Source organism: Coccinella septempunctata, chromosome 5 (assembly GCF_907165205.1).
Source record: "Coccinella septempunctata chromosome 5, icCocSept1.1, whole genome shotgun sequence".
Taxonomy (NCBI): Eukaryota; Metazoa; Arthropoda; class Insecta; order Coleoptera; family Coccinellidae; genus Coccinella; species Coccinella septempunctata.
The window spans coordinates 33,703,292-33,722,684 of NC_058193.1; the positions used below are offsets into that span (position 1 = coordinate 33,703,292).

General features: G+C 36.0%; 1 protein-coding gene across 1 annotated transcript in view; it reads right to left on the reverse strand.

Moving 5' to 3' along the window:
• The window catches only part of LOC123314539, a 74,107-nt gene that overhangs the window by 36,681 nt on the left and 18,033 nt on the right, over nucleotides 1-19,393 (reverse strand). Inside the window, exons 2-3 of the mRNA XM_044899878.1 lie at nucleotides 10,776-12,949; nucleotides 9,494-9,609 (exon numbers count right to left, since the gene is read on the reverse strand). Of these exons, the coding sequence (XP_044755813.1) occupies nucleotides 9,494-9,609; nucleotides 10,776-12,949 (2,290 nt within the window). The remainder of the gene's footprint in view (nucleotides 1-9,493; nucleotides 9,610-10,775; nucleotides 12,950-19,393) is intronic.

Below are 19,393 nucleotides of genomic sequence, written 5' to 3' on the forward strand. Positions count from 1 at the left end.
GATCGTTTTACCGCGCTCCAACAAAAAAAAAATTCAAAGTCCGAAAAAAAATTATTCATTCAGCTATATCGACACGGGTCATTTTACTTACTAAGTCGAGGTCGCAGATCACGAATCTGCAAGTGGATTTTTTGTAGGGCCATTATTTTGAGAAATAAAACACTTTTAGAGCAAAATTTCAACAATATTGGTCAACTTTGGGCAGTCGTAGCAGGCAGAAAAAAGATACTGGACACAAGCTGATTTTTTTGGTTATAGATTGGTTCTTTGCAAATAGAAAAAACCTCATTTCATTAATCTACCGCGAATACTTCACATTTTATGATTTTCTCCGCAAAGGTCCAAAATTTCCGATTTTCCATCGACCATAACTTGAAAAATAATTTTTTTTTAAAATATCTGTTTGCATATTCGTGTTCTACGCCCTCGAATTATTGTACAGTATAAATTTTGTTTTGATCGGAGACCAAAAATATTTCACAAAAAATCGCAATTTTTCTCATACATATGCATGGAAAATTTGAAAAATTTTCGATCTCTCCGATTTTCACCAAAATTGGGGCACTTACGAAATCGAGGGGGTAGATCACGAATATGCAAACAGAATTTTGCTGAAAGGATTAGTTTTCAAGTTATGGTCGATGGAAAATCCGAAATTTCGGACCTTCGCGGAAAAAATCATAAAATCTAAACTGTTCGCGGTAGAGGAATGAAAGTTGGTTTTTTCTATTCGCAAAGAATCGATCTATCACCAAAAAAATCAGCTTATGTCCAGTGCTTTTTGTCTGGCTGCTACAGCTGCTCAAATTTGACCAATTTTATCGTTTTTTTGCACTAAAAGCTTTTTTTCATATAGTACTGATCCTAGGAAAAATCTAAATGCATATTCGTCATCTACGACCTCGGTTTAGTCAGTAAAATGACCCGTGTCGATATAGCTAAATGAATAATTTTTTTAATTTTTGAAAAAATTTCGTTGGTGGGGTAGCTGGTAAAAAATTAATTTTATTAGCTTCATCAACCCGGGTCATTTTTCCGACTGAGTCGAGGTCATAGATTACGAATATGCGATTAGATTTTTCGTAGGATCAGTACTTTGGGAAAAAAATTACTTTTAGTGGAAAATTTCGAAAAAATTGTTCAACTTCGAGGAGCTGTAGCAGAAGAAAGGCTGTCAAGGGGTCAATGCACTAACTCAATATCCCCTCTGCAGAGCTGAGGATTGACAAGATATCACGGAATAAGTAAGAACAATTGCTTCGTTTTTTATTCCAAATTTCTAAAGAAGGGTTTCGTGAACAATTACACCAGAAGAGAACTCAACGAAGTTCCTAATGCCCACATGTATATAAAGCTTGTTTGGGGAACTTCTTAATTTCGACGGTAGACATATATTTTAGTCGGAACACAAGAGATGGGCTTGATTTTCAACTTTCTGAACGATCCGGATGAGGTACTTATAAAAGGTCGTCTTTATTTTACCTGAACCTGCTTTCACATCTGATGAGCTTGAACCATATAAAGTTACTAGAAGAAACTCTAAAGGTTCATTTCATTCTTCAATTTCAACAATCTCTTCAATTATATATAGATATTTTCAGATGACTTACGACAAAAAATATCGATCCTATTGGTCCCTGAGATACAGAGTGTAGAAATTTCACATTTATGTTCCTCAAAACTGATGTAGGGAAAAATTGATACTTGGTATAACACTCAAGGCTAATGAACGAATGTGATTATTGAAGTTTTATTTTTAAACATCGATAACCAGTTGTAAGAAGTTACAGTCGAACGAATACGTATTTTCCTCAGAATATAATATAAATTAATTATAAACTTATGGGTACTCAAACTGAAGTTATAGCATTCCACATGTCTGAATTTTCGAACTTAATTGCCCAAAAACATACGATTTGTCAATTTCATTCATTCTTTACGACTTTTCGAAATGATATTCAAGGTACTGCCCAATATATGAAAATTTCCTGCATATCTACACCCTATTTCTCAGACATGATGGATTTTAAGTGAAATGGTTAATGTGTTCAACTAAACATCTTGATACGCCCATCAATCTGTTTGTTACTCACCCTGTATAGTAGAAATCAAAAGTCTTAACAGACTCAGCACTTGCTTGACCTCTTCCCTAATTGAACTAATCAGTTTTACTTTCGAAATAGTTGGTAATTGATAGGTAAATCAAGACGCGTAATTATTACTCAAATTCCAAGAAAATGTATTCATAATTTTCGCAATAGGAAGATCTTCAACTGACTGTTTGACTATCCAATCGTGAACGAAAGGCTTAATTGTGAAATTATGAAAGATGTGCAATTTAGACATATCTTCATTTCGATCAACTCAATAAATAAACGTATGAAGGGAATTCATTCATATTCCAAGAGAAAATCTCTAAGACTCATCATATATTCGAATAGTACCACCAATATTTCACATTACTTTCAAAAATTGAAACGAAATATTGTTGAATGAATGTTTTCCCAAGTGAGTGGAGTCCACTAAGTGCAACGAATTTTTGAAATACCTTTTAATTGGTCTATGCGTTTGATCTTCGTTCGAAATTAAGATTTTTCTTTAAGTACACAAGTTCTGTCATGAATTCATGCGTATGCCAATAACCGTTTTAAAAGCTATTTAAATAGGAGTCGATAAGAACCAGCACCTTCATATCCAACAATTATTCTTATCAGTTTTTCTCATTAAATATTTATGTGTTATGATAATGCGATAGACAACCTTATACGAATAATTTGCCACTCAACAATGTGGGTATTTGATACTTTTCCAGGAAAATGAACAGAACAGTATTCGACAAAGTGAAAATGTTAAGATTGGAAGAGATGTACCACGACAATCTATCAGAAAATTTGTACTTCTCTACATCTCTTTTTTTGGAGTTTTCGATGGACAACTTTCGTAATATCAATATCGAAGATCTAAATGTGGGAAAATACTTCGATGAAAGTAAAATTGGTAACTTTTCTGATGAACAATTTATGCGGAAGGGAGTTGAAAAAGTTTTTTCTTCGTTTTATCGAACTGGTTCGATTCCCTCTGAAAACAAGAAATTTTGGGTTATCTAAAGAGCAAGTTCTACACGGAACCTGTATAGGTAGGTATACATATAAGCATACCTGTTTGGAACCCACAAATTCCCCATTATTTTAACGATGATTTGAATCGAACAACCTTATGATACTCATTGTGTCGAGAATTAAGAAATCGAAATCGACTTGTGTCATTTAAGCTTATCAGTGTTGACCAATACCTACGTCTTTACGAAGGAACAAGGAAAAGCATTTTTTCTGTTCTCCTGTCATTTGTGTTTCCACGTAATGGATTTCCTAAATGTCTATGATCAATCTGATGATCTTGAGCCACCCTGTATATTCTAGATAGAGTTAATTAAATTTCGAAATCAAGTACGATGTATTAATTCAATTAATTTAACCTATTTCGATCTAAATGAAGAAATGAACCAATTTGCTTAATTTAATATAATTATCTATTCAAATCCAAATATTCTTTGCTGAATGGTGGAAATTTCAATTCGGGCTAAACTGACTTATAATACAAAAATAAGTAATTCAGTTAGCATCTTTTCACGTCAATAAATTCGCGATAAATTAACATCGAAGCTGTAATTCAAATCATTATAACTTAAACGGATATTAGCCTATGACCCTCGTCTAAAGTTTCATTCACATCTCTACAGTTTGTAACAAACCGATAGAACCAAATATCGATTTTATATACGTAATATCTCATTGATCCGAACAATGGTTTCAAAATGTAATCATAGTTCCTTTGGTCGTATTGAAATAGTGTTATTGTTATTCTCATTGTGATTATATAAGGTTTTCAATGGGTTCCTTTCCTAATTGATTCAGTGAATAAATCTCCATTAATTAATTAATTAGAACAAATTACAATTTTTAGAGGAGGGAGTATTCAGCACACTTGTTTTTTTCATTTCCCCAAGTTGATATAGGATCTTTTTCTGAAACTACTGGATACTTAGTTACCAACTCCAAGATCTCAAAGAATATATTCTGATTCCAATTTTCAAAACAGAATAGAACTGATTTGCAAGTGACACTTTAAAAAATAAATGCTGAACGATAAAGAAGACGATTTATATGGACCCCCAATCAAAGGGATGCTAAAATATTCTATTGTTTTAACTCCCTTTACATCATGCTCATCAGAAGTGTGGTTTAATTTGAAATTGTAGCCTATTATTGATAACAAGGTGTTTTCTGGTTTGTCAATTAAATACTATAATAAAACTTTAATTTTAAAATTTTCATGTAATCATGATGAGAATTCAGAAATAAAGAAGAGAAAATCAATATTAGTATACTTTTTCGCATGTCCACTTGTCAACATTCCAATATCCTTGTTTTGTTTACCTAATTCTAATGAATGTATTTTGTGAACTGAAATTTTCATTCAGGTGAATATTGAATATACAATCAAATGTCCTGAGCAAATGGAGGTATGTAAGAGAATCAATAACTTCAACTAACTGTTTGCTCGACGATAACATGATTATATACCTCCACAATCGATTTTGAATTCGAGGAAAATGCAAATATATCGTTTACCGATAATTCATTCAAATATGGTGTTTGATAGTTTCTCTTTGTTTGATACAAAGTTTATCACTGCTCCCTGCTTCAGTCCCAAATACGTACATTATTGAAAGTGTGGTAAATGATCTCTATTGATTAAAAACGAAAAAAACTGAGGGGATTTTATTTTTTCGAAAATTTTCAAGATACATCGAAGGTATTGTAATGTATTTCTTCTGAAAATGCAAATCAGTACGGGCCTTTGAACAATGGAATTTAAGAAAATCGAAATCTCAATCTTAGGGTTCAATTTCTTGTAAATTACGCCTACACATTTTCCTTAAGGGAAATTTCTCTATGACTTCGTTTGAATTTGTTATAATGCTAGATCTTGCTGCATACTTAAAATTCTGATAGATAGATTTTGCTATATTCTGTTCTATTTATGTAGATTGAACGTGTGTGAAATTTCTGTAAAGAATAATATCAGAAATCATCTCTTAACAGAGTATACTTTGCATTTGCTGAATATCTACTGAATTCAACAGAAAAAAGAAGGGATGTCATTTTTATTCTTGACTTATCTGGTCTGATTCTGTTTTTATTTCACTCTCCGAAAAATGTCGTATGGTTATTATTTGCATGTTAGTTTTTTCCTACCACTTAGTAAGATGTTGAATTGAACTAATATATGAGTAATTGTTAGATTTTCACTGAAAAACCTATACATTCGGCCAACTGAAGATATTTTTCAATAAGTAGGGAAATACTTGTAATGTTTTTCAAAACACGTAGTGAAAATTTATATTATTCAGTATTTATAAGTTCGATTATGAATTTGCATAGAGTATAGGTGAGATCTGCCCAATATTTCATTGAATTAATTGAAGAAATTTCCGAGTACTAAGATTTTTCTTAGGTTATCCCTATTCTTAGATTACCCTCTGACTGTGCACTCTCTATATGTTTATGCTCTTCATCTATCAATTCTTTGAAATATCAGACACCTTTAAGTCTCAGAAGAAACTATATTCGAAGGGAATCCAAATGGATAACAGGCCAACTGTTGATAGCTCAGCTTCTCAAGACTGTGCTCATCAACGAGCTCCATCTCAACGCAAAAATTTCCCAAACGCAACACTCAAATAGCAAACGCATCGGCGACACTGTGAACATCCTCAAGTGGATAACGACCAATAAAACACCCATTTAAATACCCGCTGAACAGCCCGGCTCCAATATCCCAACAGCATCCTGGTTCCACGATGCAAACGCGAAAAAATACGCGAACACTACCGGACGATTTTTCGGCAATCAGTACCGGCGAACTTCTAAAATTACCGCACCGGAGCGGGTTCGTAAACAGGGTCGTTAGCACGAAAAACGCGGAAAGTGGCCGCCGCGACAACTTGATGCGCACCGTGCAGTCTCGTTCGTACGACTGGACTCTCGAGCGGTTTTAAAAGGCCACGACTGCGGGCCTGAAAACTGGAATTATTGTTCGCCGGTTTCGATCTGCGGATGTGCGAATTGCGGGTAAATCTGGACCGTGTTACCTGGGGGGTTACCTGGCGGGTTGAATCTATAATAACACCGGTCGTTTTCACCCGTCGTCTGTCCCAGGAAAGGGTGTTTGGTGACAGGTGCGTTTTCGAAGGGTAAAATGGATTTTCCGACGATTCTTCTCGAATTGGAAAGAGAAACACCTTGAAAATAACTGCACACAAAGATACTGTAACCATAAAACCATAAAGTGAATACATACGAGGATATCTTGAGAAATTCTTAGTCTACTATAGAACCAAACAGAATTTCAATGTCAAAATATTTCATTACTCAACATATTCTCCTCTTAATTGGATACATTTATTACAGCGAACCTGCAACGTCTCTAGACCTTTCAAAAAAAATGTTTCTTCTTGCTCTGCAAACCAGACCTCCACAGCTTTTATTAACTCCTCGTTGGAAGAAAATTTACGACCTTTTAAACTTTTTTTCAGTTGTGGAGAGAGACGATAGTCGAATGAAGCTAAATTTGGTGTATAAGGGGGGTGTTCTAGTAATTCAAACCCTAAATCACGAATTTTTTGCATGGCAACATGAGATTTTTGCGCAGGGGCGTTGTCCTGCAAAAACAAAACATCTTTGGATAGCTTTCCGCGTTTTTTCTCTTTGATTTTTCCCGTAGAGTCGTCAGTAATATCGAATAGTAATCTACGGTTATATTTCTACCCTTATCCAAAAAATAAATCATGATTACTTCATGGCAATCCCAAAAAACTGAAGCAAGAACTTTTCCAGCAGATTTTTGGACACGAAACTTCTTAGGTCTTGGAGAACCAGAGTGTCGCCATTCCATCGATTGTTGCTTTGTTTCTGGATCGTAGAAATGTACCCAAGTCTCATCCTTAGTAACACTTCGGTTTAAGTCTACATCGTTTTCAAATCGAGCACAGATCGAACGCGATGCTTCTACCCTTGCACGCTTTTGGTCAACATTCAAACATTTGGGGATCCATTTTGCAGCAATTTTTCTGATGTCCAAATTGACGAGAGCTATATGATGAACGCGTATGAAAAATTCAGTGCTTCAGATATCCGTTTAAGCCCAATTCGACGGTCTGATAAAATCAAGTCATGAACTGCATCGATATTTTCGGGGACTGACACAGAAACTGGCCTTCCCGATCGGTCATCATCTTCAATGGAAAATTTACCACTTTTGAAGCTTGCAGTCCAATTTTTCACGGTCGCATACGAAGGACATTGATCACCAAGGGTATTAAGCATATCTTCGTAAATCTGCTCACCTCTTAACCCTTTTAAATACAGGTACTTGATGATGGCTCGATACTCCAATTTTTAGATTTTCACAATTTCGGTGGATATCTTATAAGTTTTTTATTCTCATGAGTCTAGAAAAGTTAATGAATTGACCAATTCATCAATTATCAAGTAATATATTTCTTCTTTTTCAAATTATGTATTTGTACTAATCATTTGTACGAATTCGAAATGATAGGGCCTTCAAATATCTGGAAAAATATACAGGGTGCCTCTTTTGAATTGAGTGCAGGGTTTTGTAGAAACCGAAATTACAGTATCAGCAAAAAATATGCCCTCAGATGCGTTATAAAAGAATTTTGCCAAATGTTTGTTTAGCTTCTCAAGAAATGCCTGGATCCACAATTTAAACTTTACGAGGCACAATTTCATTCGGGAAAAAGTCATGTTTCAGTTGTATTGATCAAACCATCCCCCTTATGAAAGGTTGTTCACCAAGTGTAGCATAGATATTCCTTGTCTAGGAGGGGAGGATTATTAGGGGTGGCTTTCCTAAACGACTAACTGCAACTCAACTGAAATATTGCACGTGTAAAATGTTCCACATTCTTAATTAAAAAAAAAACAGTATTATGGTTGTCAGGTGGTACTAAGTGAAATCGAAAGGTGATTGTAAACCCACATTGCTCTACTACGCTGTATCCAAAAATGGAGCCATATAGGAAGTAAACATAGCAATTCATTATACGAGGTGTACAAATATTTGCTCAATGCCATATAAGTTTGTATTCAGAATTCATATTAGGCTTCTAAATATAATCATATGACGTTTTATGAAGTGAGATGTGAAACTTGAACAAGACTGAGCTATTCTACCCTATTATGAATTTATGAAATGCTATTTCTCTGTTCACATCAGCTCACACCATGTTTGATTATCTAAGAACACTTAAATAGGCATAAGTGAGACTTAGAGAATGCCACTGCGAATAAACAAACACTCAGTTAACTGAGACCGTTCACGATAGGATTATTTGAGTAAAATTCACAAGGAAATAAAAAAAATCTCAAAAATCTCTCTAACTCAGAAACGTTTCGCCATATGACCATAAAATTTCACAAGAGCCTTCAAGAACGTTATTTGAGAACTTGTATCGGATTTATAATCTTGTAAATATACAGGGTCCTGCAATGAGCAGGCCTCAGCACATATGTCTCCTCTCAGGAGAGAGGACCTATATTTTTTATGAATCATTCCGTTTTGTCATCCTGAATAAAGGTCAAAGGATATTTTGTATCGGCGTTTTTTTCGAAATTATCGAGATTTTTTTTAGATTTTGGGTATAACAGTTGTTTTCATACAATATTCCATCACTCTGGAATTATGAAGTTGTGCAGAATCCTTTTAGAATTGATTGTCAGTCAAATATCCTTCGATGTAGGATCTCCTAAGTGACATATAATATCCATCTTAAATATATAGGGTGGAAAAAACAGTCTGCCAAAACTTGTTAATGAATCTTTGAAATCTTTCCTATTTCCAATGGAACACCATGTATATTAACGATTCATAAAAAGCGCCTTCAGAAGATCTAAAATTCATTGAATTTTTCGTTTTCCTCAATTATTCCTATAGAAATATTGAATGAAAACTCGAACTTCGAGATTGATCCATCAATCTTTCGCATCAGTTCACAAACACTCTGTATATTGGCCGCACTGCGCGTTTTTCACTTCGCTTAATATTCAGCGAGCGATCAAACCCTTCTGAAATACCGAAAGCTTTTAGACCTTCATGAGTATCCGGTACTGGGCTCGATACCAGAGAAATACAGAAGTCACGAGACTTCCAGAATACCAGTTGACAATATTAATGAGGTGAAATGAATTTTGCTGGATAAGATCTCTCACATTATTATTATTTGTTGAGCGAGGATGTATTGATATCCAGTTAGCCTAGAATTGTTCCAAGAATAAAGAAACACCTTAGCAATGAACACACCCTGTATAATACAATTTTTGACTTCAAATATTTTTTGTATCTATGATTATAGGCTAAGGAATTTTTCACTACATCCTCGTAATATTGGATATGGACTGTGTGTACTCACCGAGAGTCTTTTTTGAGACTGATGAACTCAAGTCGCTGATGGAACTGTGTATACTTTCTCCATTGCTGTTTTTGGGAGGCTGGGGTAAGCCCAAGACCCTTGTCCTTACTCTCCTCCTAGAACAAATCAAGGTTAGTTCTGTTTGAATTGTTTTTCTACCCCCAATTCAATATTCAAATATTGCTGTTAAAAAGTGTTTTGATGATTGGATGAAGATTGAAATGTTCCTACATCAGTAGTGTTCACAATTTATTTGGGTCTGTTGTAGTTGCAGACTAAAGCCGATTTTTGTATACAGAGTGAGTAAAAATCAAAGTACTTAATTCATATCATCGGTATTTACTATTTTGCAGACAATTTTCATTGCGTAACTTCTCATGTATATATTTTTTTTATTGGCAAACTTTTTGTGCCAGAAATGGATGATTTGTTCATTGATGAAGTTTTATCAACCTACAAAACAGTAAATAACGAATATACAAGGTGAGTCTTTCACTCGTGCAAATATTTTAACAGTTGATTCTTGAGGTCAAAAGAAACACCTTTTTCCTATACCATTCTTTCCTAATTGGCTCGGTTTGAAAGATACAAGCTGCTGAAAAACCATAAAAAAATGTTTTTTTAGTTCTATCTCACAAACGGCTATACCGAATGAAATGAATTTCGAAATATAGCTTTTCATTTATTTGATGAATCTTTTTCGAACCCTAGATATCACTCATGTCTTCTAGTTTTCTCATTATGATCATTACGTACCATAAAAATACCAAAGAAAAAATTCAAAGAACCCAACTCTTGAAACTAAGTTTGACGCTATCTAACGAATATTTGAACGTTTTGTAAAATAAAAGTATTCTTCATATCTTCTCGTATAATGCGCAGTTTTCGAGTAACTTGATGTTAAAACATTATAAAGTATCTGTGAAATTTGAAACATCGGATACTTTGGCTGAATACAACTCTGTTTAAGAAAGCCACAGATTTGTATAGTGTCACAGATGCAGCTAGTTTTTCTGAACGTAATTTTTATTCTCCAGGGGTGGCATAGTAGCTCATTATGAAAACTTAAAGTGGCTATATTTTTTTATCAGGGCCGAATCGGCAAAAATGGTGTAGGAAGAAATTGTTTATTTTGACCTCAAGAATCTACTGTTAAAATATCTGTCGAAGACTCACCCTGTATATCGATAACGCGCAAGACAACCCATATAACCTAAAAGATGAAGTGATATGGATATGAACCCTTGAATAAAGGATTTGAGAAATTAAAAAAAATACTCACAACTTGTTATTCGGCGACTTCTGATTGTTGACCTGCCTGCCGCCACTAGGAGTGTTCGATTTCGAACCCACCCCATTGAAAACCTTCGACTTGACCTCCTGGAAGTTGGTTTTGCTGTCGCTTTTCGAAATTTTGTTCATGACAGCGTCCCATCGTCCGGCAGGTTTCTTGAACGTCTTCTTCTCCTGTTTGTTCGCGTTATTATTGTCTAGAAGAGTCTTAACCTTGGACTGGACCTCCCTCTTCAACGTCTTGTACTTCTTGATCGAATCATCCCTTGGCAGATGACGGGGAGACACGGTACTCGAAGTGTTGGATATGGCGGGGCTTGGAGTGGCACGTTTTTTGGCGTTTTCCGTAGGGGCGTCTTTCTTCTTAGCTTCGTTCTTGGCGATGATTTCTTGCACGTTGTTTTGGCTGTTTTCCGATAGGGTTTTAGTCGAAGTATCGCTAGGGGAAATGTCTATTTTTTCGTCCATCAATAACTCCTCGGCTCGTGTGTTCGATTCTATGTCGGTGAAGATGCCGCTAGAGTCCATGTTTTCCCTGTTGTTGACGTATATGTCAGCGGCGGCTTGTGGGTCCACGCCATACAACGTTCCATCAATGATTTGAGCCTTTCTGTCCCCCTTGACGATATTCTCGTCGTGAATATCAGCGTCACTTTCTGTGAAAAAATCTGAATCTGTCATCGCATCTGCCCTCCTGGGAGGTCTGGGTAGAGGCCTCCTGGTCAAAGGAGAATTATCAGCTCCGCGACTCCCAGGTCTGGACATCTCCCCATCTCCTTGATATCCAGTATCAAGGCTCGTTATACTCGTGATGCTCGTGATGAAACAGTTCGACTTCGATTTAGAGCCTTCGGCCTTAGGCTCGATCCCCACTATCGGTATGGGATCTAAGGGCAGTTCTTCGGGAGAAGGCGTCTCCTCCAAACGCGTGAAATGGAAACTCTTCGACTTATCGGTGATGTCCAAGGTAAGATCGAGATTTATCGTCGTTTCACTGATCAGAGTCACGTTCTCCTGAAGCATCAAATCGAAATTGGAGTTTGGCAGTGCTGAGGCGAAGTTCTTATGTTCGGACATATCATCCAGAGCGAAGGCGGAGTCCGCTGTTGAGAAACCGTCATTCATTTGACTCAACGTGAGTATACCCAGAGATTCGTCGAGGTCCAAGGAGTCTCGTTTGTTCTCTTCCTCTTGAGAATTGAACAGGAACGTCCTAATGTTTTGGTGCTCCGAATGGTCTTTACTATCGCATAGTTTCGGTTCTCCTACGTTACTATCATCGTTTACGCCGTTTTCAGCGTTCGTAGATTCGTTGGTTTGGCCCTGTTTCTCCTTAGTCCGGAAAATATTCATCCGTTCATTGCCATCCCAAAATTTCTGATTAATCGTCCTAGTTTCCACAGTTTCCTCAGTACTTTTAATATTAAACCTAGAAGTTGAAGCGACGGGAGTTGAGGTTTTACTAGGGGAATCGGTTATTTCGCTTTCGGGACTACAAAAATTCCTATCTGCGTTTTGGGTCAATATGGAACCACGTTTCTTTAAAATATTATTATTTACATAAGATTCGCTCCTTTTCAGTCTATTCTCATTGTTATCATATACAGAAGCCTGCGTATTATTCGTGAACGCATCATCTTTCCTCTTCCCCTGATCGAAAGTCTTACCCCTCCTCAACACGTTGGGCTGCGTGCGGTCCTGTCGACCCACGTACGAACCCCTATCTTCAACCGTCGCGCCATCTAGCGAGTTCGTATCGATCAACTCGTCCAGATCGAACGTTTCGTATCTGGGCAGGTGGGGGCGGCCGGAGATCGAGAAGGAACTGTCCGATTTTACCATGCGACTGTCGTTCAGGATGGAAACTTTGGACAGTGGCGTCATCAAGCCGCGGCCTCGAGAACAAGTGAAGTACCGGACGCCCTCTATCGAGCCGTCGTTCTTACCGACATCCGCGTCTAGTTCGATACCGCACCACACGTCGCTCGCGAAGTGGACTTTGCCGACGAAGCGGAGAGTTCCTACTTTACCGGCGGCGAGGACGCGCCTACCGACATCTGCTGGCGTGATGGGAGGTGGTTCGATGTCCTGGTTCGATTTGAAGGCCGATCCTGGCTGTGGGATGCGGGTTCCAAACGTTGGAATCCTTGAAGGACCCGGCAACTGGAAGAGAAGAGAGAATTTCATCAAATTCAATGGATTTTTCTTGAAAAATCAGTTATGATAGCGACTACTACCGGGGGAAAGTATGGGCTTCATGTGGCAACGTTAATAAATCACTAGGACTAAAATGAGTTACCCCTCATCAGTTTAACAAAATCCTATTAACTTTTTCTGTGAAAATTAATCAATGTTCCGTTTCTATCATTTTATAGCTAGGTGATGTAAAGAAGCTTTAATGATAATTATATCAAAACAAACTAACTGTTATTTTCATACAATTATAGGTGGAGAACACATGAAACAATTCAGTATTCACTCATTCATGAGGATCAACTCGTAACCGAATATTACTATGTCGAAGCAACAAATTAACAACGCATACTGGACGAATGTTAGTAAAAGTAGTCCTGAAAGTAAAAAAATGAAAAGAGAAACAACGGTGTGCATAAGTAGTAGCAGGTGAAGTTCTGTATAATCATGTAATGAACAACGGACTCAAATAGCGCAAAGAGAGTCAGTGGGTTTGTGGGTTATCTTCATACGGAATCCACGATAATTTGTTGTTTGAATCTTTATCCAACAAATTGACAAATCAGCCTTTTAGTTAACCATATTCCTTCAAGGGGTACTGGGAATTGAATGACTGCTCTAATTTCATCAGTATCAGAAAAATATTGAATTGACTGTCTTAGGGAAATTCACTTCCACAGCCTTTATATCGAAGAAAAGACCCTTCAGAACTTAATTAAGGATACTTTGTCAGTTCCTAAAAACTAATCGAATGAGCAGCACAATATGGCGGATGCGCTTTCATGTGTCTATGAATTTTATCGTGGCGTATTCGCCATTCTGTTGAAATCAGTCAGTATACAGCCCAAGAATCGCCTTATGAGTGAATTTTCCATGAAAAGCAGCTGATCTTATCGAAACAGGATTTTCAAATGATTCTTAGAAGTTGTGAAGTAACTGATCCGCAGGAAATCATTCAGAAGAATATGAGCTCAAAGACCATTGAAAGGTAGACGATGGAAGATAATAAATCGAAACGATAACAGTGTAGATATACAACAGACGGAAACGAAACAAAATTCATTTCATTTTTATGTGAATACCCGATGAGAATACCACATATCCAACCATTTCTTGGAGATTTAATATCTTCATTTCCATTCAAATAGCCTCTTCACATACACCATATGTTCAACGTTCATTAACTTAACTCAAAACCAATGGAATGAACTTGAGAGAGTTTCCAATAAAAACTGAAAAGAGATATAGGAAGGTACTGAATTCTCCTAGGCGCATTATCTAATACTATAAGCCATGTTTCAGAAAATCGTGTGATAAATCGAAGGATCAAGGATATAATAGCATTTAATTATCATTATTTCATATAAAAGACGGCCTTAAACACTTGAAGGCGTCTCTTGAATGCAGACTCCGGAAAAGATCTTCAGGTGAACTCCTCAGGTTGTTGGCAAAATGAACAGGGGCGTACTTCAAGTGATTTGGTTTCAGATTTAATTGTTGTCTTCAATAAATCTGATACAGAAGATGAAGGGATGAAGGTATTTAAAATCCAATGTTGTCTTTTAGTGATGAGGCGTTTTTATGTATATTCTAAAGTTCATTTTCTTTGAGCTACTCTCTCTATAATGTGATGAGCAGGGTCTATTTCAATCATGATTTAAATGATTAAAGTTCTTATATTTCGTACATTCCAGAATTGATATGTGCTCTTTTCAGTGTTTCTGTTTCTTGATCATCGATCAATACCAGAGAAACAATGATCGCATCCATTATACAGTAGTTGATCGAAAAGAAACGATCATATTTAGTCCAGAGTGAGATATTTTAGTTGATGTTGCATGGGTTCAAATGAAAGAAGATAAATATTCCTGATCTCATGGCACTTTAAAACAAAATAACCTCAACGATATTCTGGTTATAGCAGTTTCAGTTTTAGTTGAGTTTAATGTTTAATGAACCACACTAATCACACATCAACATACAATGTCATTTCTAACATCAGAAGTTTGACACCATGGTCAATAATCAGGTACAAACATCTTGCATAGGAACAAAATTAATGTATTCTTCAGATGATGAGTGAACTTCTGGTACCAAACTATTCATAATACGGTACTGTACATGTAGAAATACTTCCAGAGTCACCATTGATCAATTTTAAGATAAAACATTGAAAACGTAACAGCAGATAAACCAATGGCGACGAGTACCAAGAATTGTCTGAAGAGATTGCCTAGAGTGCAAACGTCAAACAGTTTGATTCATAGATTTCTGACGGTGTACACACTGGAGGTACAGAATGTACACTGCTCGTACATTGAGATAAATCCGATGCGCCCGTTACTTATTTAATTGAATCGCTGTATTCTCAGAAAATCACTTCCTGTTCGATTTGTGGAGAATTCCATTGAAAACTTTTCTTGTAGAGGACGTTTCTCTTGTCAAGCATTTCCCATTCACCATCGGAAGTCGTAAAATAGGGAATGAATGAAAACGAATCTGTTTCTCGTATCTCAGTTAAGACTGCCTAATACTTTCGTAATTTTTAAGGTTGAGAATTGGGGAGTGGAATAAAAAAATATTTCGCCATAAGTTGAAGCCAGACTCTTGAACTTTGGAGATTTTGATAGTTGCTTCTTTTTGAAAAATCGCTTTTTCTTCGACAAATGATTATAAAGCATAATTTCACACGTTGATCAGTGTATATCTATTTGATCTGCTGATCTTCATCTTAAATATCGAAGTTAAAAAAGTAAAAGATAGGTGTTATGCAAATATTTTTAATTCGTTTTTTGTTATGACTATTAGATATGTGTATGTTTATATTTCTTTCATCGCCGTTAATGATTGTTCTAGGCGCTTCAATCTATTTGCCTTGTTAACTTTTCTGGACCGTTAATTTTATAACTGTAGGAGCTGCAATAAATGAATTGATTTATCATCTCATTACTGGCTTCAGCAGCTAGGAGTGTTATAGTTCCTAACATTTCCTTTCCGAAGGCAAATTTTCTGTAAGGTACTTTTTAAATTTTGATACATTCAACTAGAAAATTTACACAGACTGTATTTCGAAGTTGAACATGAATTGTGGTTTCGAACCTATGTATATTTTGGTATTTTGGCTCAAAACTATTTCGAAATCGATTTCTATGATACTTCTCCTACAAAGAAAATGAATTTATAATGAAGAAGAATTTTTTTATTCATCTCATATATAGGATATTTCTCGAATAATTTTGAAAATTCTGTAATGCTTTAATCCTCGATGTCCCTAAAAAATCAGTCGTCTGAATTCAGTTACATTGATTCAAGATTTAACGGTCTTGATTCTAATATGTATTTTTCTCGAGTATCCAATTATTTGGGACACGCTGTATTTCGAAATAGCCAAGAAATAGAGAGTGATTTTTACGCCAGTGATCGCACATCTCATCCACCTTGAACTTTGTCGATATCTCTCATCTGTCTGAATTAACTAGTCAATTTGTATTCGCATTAAATCCTGAATTTAATTAATTAATCTTCATAAGCATCGACCGTCATAGTATCACACGTCATCTCCAGTTAACACCGGAGGAGTTCCTTGGGTTCGTGAGAAATGAACTGAATTATTACTACAGCAGGTACATTAGATTCTCACAATTCTTCGACAAAAACAGCAGGATCCACTGAAGAAATGGACATAATGAGGATTAATTGATGTTTTATCTTCGTTCCGAGCGAAAATGACGTTTATGAAGGGAAAACCACCGGATACTATTGGAACATTGCATAAATGTATTGCTTATCCTTACTTCTGATAGTAATCTCACAATAAAGCATAAATATTCAGGGTTCAAGGTAATTTCGAAAACTATATGCTCTTCGAAAACTTCGTGGCTCTTATGTATATTTTAATATTTCATTCTCCTTTTGACAGACTAGGCTTTCTTTAAAAGTTACAGGTTTTCCAAATTTCACTTTGAAAAATCATAATTGTACCTAATCATTATTGCCAAATTGTTCTGTAGATTATAGAGTAGATTCAAACGATAAGAACAAAGTAATCCTACGTTAAATTTCCCTTTCACTCCAATGTGAATTCAAACTCACTTGATGTTGAAACGTTTCCTTCAATCAGAAAATGTGAAAAACGAAATACTCTGTTGTTTATCATTTCCAAATTATGTGTTTAATTTGGCACAAATACACGAATGCACTGTACTCCATTCCGGTAATAGAATTGAAATGAAAGAGGCTTTCAAACGGTTTGAATAAATATTCAAAACTCTAGTGTCTGTAAACAAACTGAAAGTACAACGTAAAAAACCTTTTATTTTGAACCCATCAAGCAACAACTTTCAATTAGTACATTCATAAACAACCTAATGAATGTTATGACACAGTTTGTTTGTTCAAAAACGCTTTACTACTATCAGAACTGCCATCAGAACTTGTGAAAAAAGAATCATTACCAATAACGTGGTTGACTGTTCAATTAATGTAGACAAAATGAACTTGAACCTTCATGGACTTCAAACATCGACTGCTAGAGAATAAAAAATAACAAAGCTTGATTTGTTGATGGGATATTCGGTTTTTATTGCAATAATTGTGGGTCGAGAATAATTTTATGTGAGAAATTGTGTCCAATTAAGCTTCACGTCTTCGGTGTTTACCACTCGCATGTCTGATAGGAAATTTTGTGTAGGTGCGGAGGAATAATCGTAATAACAGGATGTGTATGGTTAAGTTTTTGAGGTGTAATAAACCCAATTGTCATGGGTATTTCATCCAGGCTTTTTCTCACTCATATTGGACTGATTCAGTTCAATACAACTCTGATTCCTACATTTTGATATGAGTTTTCCGTTAATTTCGCCTATTTTACAATAAAAATATTGTTGTAGTCCCTTGGTTGGAAATCATCCTTACGAGAGGATCGAATATATTCGATAGCTATTCATATCAAGCCTATTGTTCTCCATAATGAATATTTCAATACTCAATTCATATTGTTCGAAATCAAATTAGGAGGGACATGATTGTTATGCATCGGCTTGAGGCAAAATACCTATTCAATGAGGGAATAAGCACAAAATTAACCGAATGAATATTCATATAAAGACGTAAATGCTACATACACACTAGTTTATTATTTCCGAGATATTTCTCGCAATTCTTCTCGAGTAAATAATGGGAACATCTCAAAAAGAGCATAAATTATCATCCTGCTGCACTGAGGATGACCAATACATATGGAACCGTGTTATGTACGAGGATATATTGAAAAATTCTTTGCCTACTATAGAACAAAACAAAATTTCAATATCAAAATATTTTATTACTCAACATATTCTCCTCTTGATTGGATACATTTATTACAGCGATCCTTCAACGTCTCTAGACCTTTCAAAAAAAATGTTTCTTCTTGCTCTGCAAACCAGACCTCCACAGCTTTTATTACCTCTCTGGTTGGAAGAAAATTTAGGACCTTTTAAACTTTTTTTCAGTTGAGGAAAGAGATGATAGTCGGATGGAGCCAAGTCTGGTGAATAAGGGGGGTGTTCCAGTAATTCAAACCCTAAATCACGAATTTTTTGCATGGCAACATGAGATTTGTGTGCAGGGGCGTTGTCCTGCAAAAACGAAACACCTTTGGATAGCTTTCCGCGTCTTTTCTCTTTAATTTTTTCCCGTAGAGTGGTCAGTAATGTCGAATAGTGATCTCCGGTTATTGTTCTACCCTCATCCAAAAAATCAATCATGATTACTCCATGGCAATCCAAAAAACTGAAGCAAGAACTTTTCCAGCAGATTTTTGGACACGAAACTTCTTAGGTCTTGGAGAACCAGAGTGGAGCCATTCCATCGATTGTTGTTTTGTTTCTGGATCGTAGAAATGTACCCCAAGTCTCATACTTAGGAACAATTCGGTTTAAGAAGTCTACATCGTTTTCAAATCGAGCGCAGATCGAACGCGATGCTTTTACCCTTGCACGCTTTTGGTCAACATTCAAACATTTGGGGATCCATTTTGCAGCACTTTTTCTCATGTCCAAATTGACGTGAACTATATGATGATCGCGTTCGTTTGAAATATTCAGTACTTCAAATATCAGTTTTAGTCCAATTCGACGGTCTGACAAAATCATGTCATGAACTGCATCGATATTTTCGGGGACTGACACAGAAACTGGCCTTCCCGATCGGTCATCATCTTCAATGGAAAATTTACCTCTTTTGAAGCTTGAAGTCCAATTTTTCAAGGTTGCATAGGAAGGACATTGATCACCAAGGGTATTAAGCATATCTGTTTACCCACTTTACCCCCCTTTTTAAATACAGGTACTTGATGATTGCTCGATACTCCAATTGTTCGATTTTCACAATTCCGGTGGACATCTTCACTGACACTTCTAATGAGTTATTGTT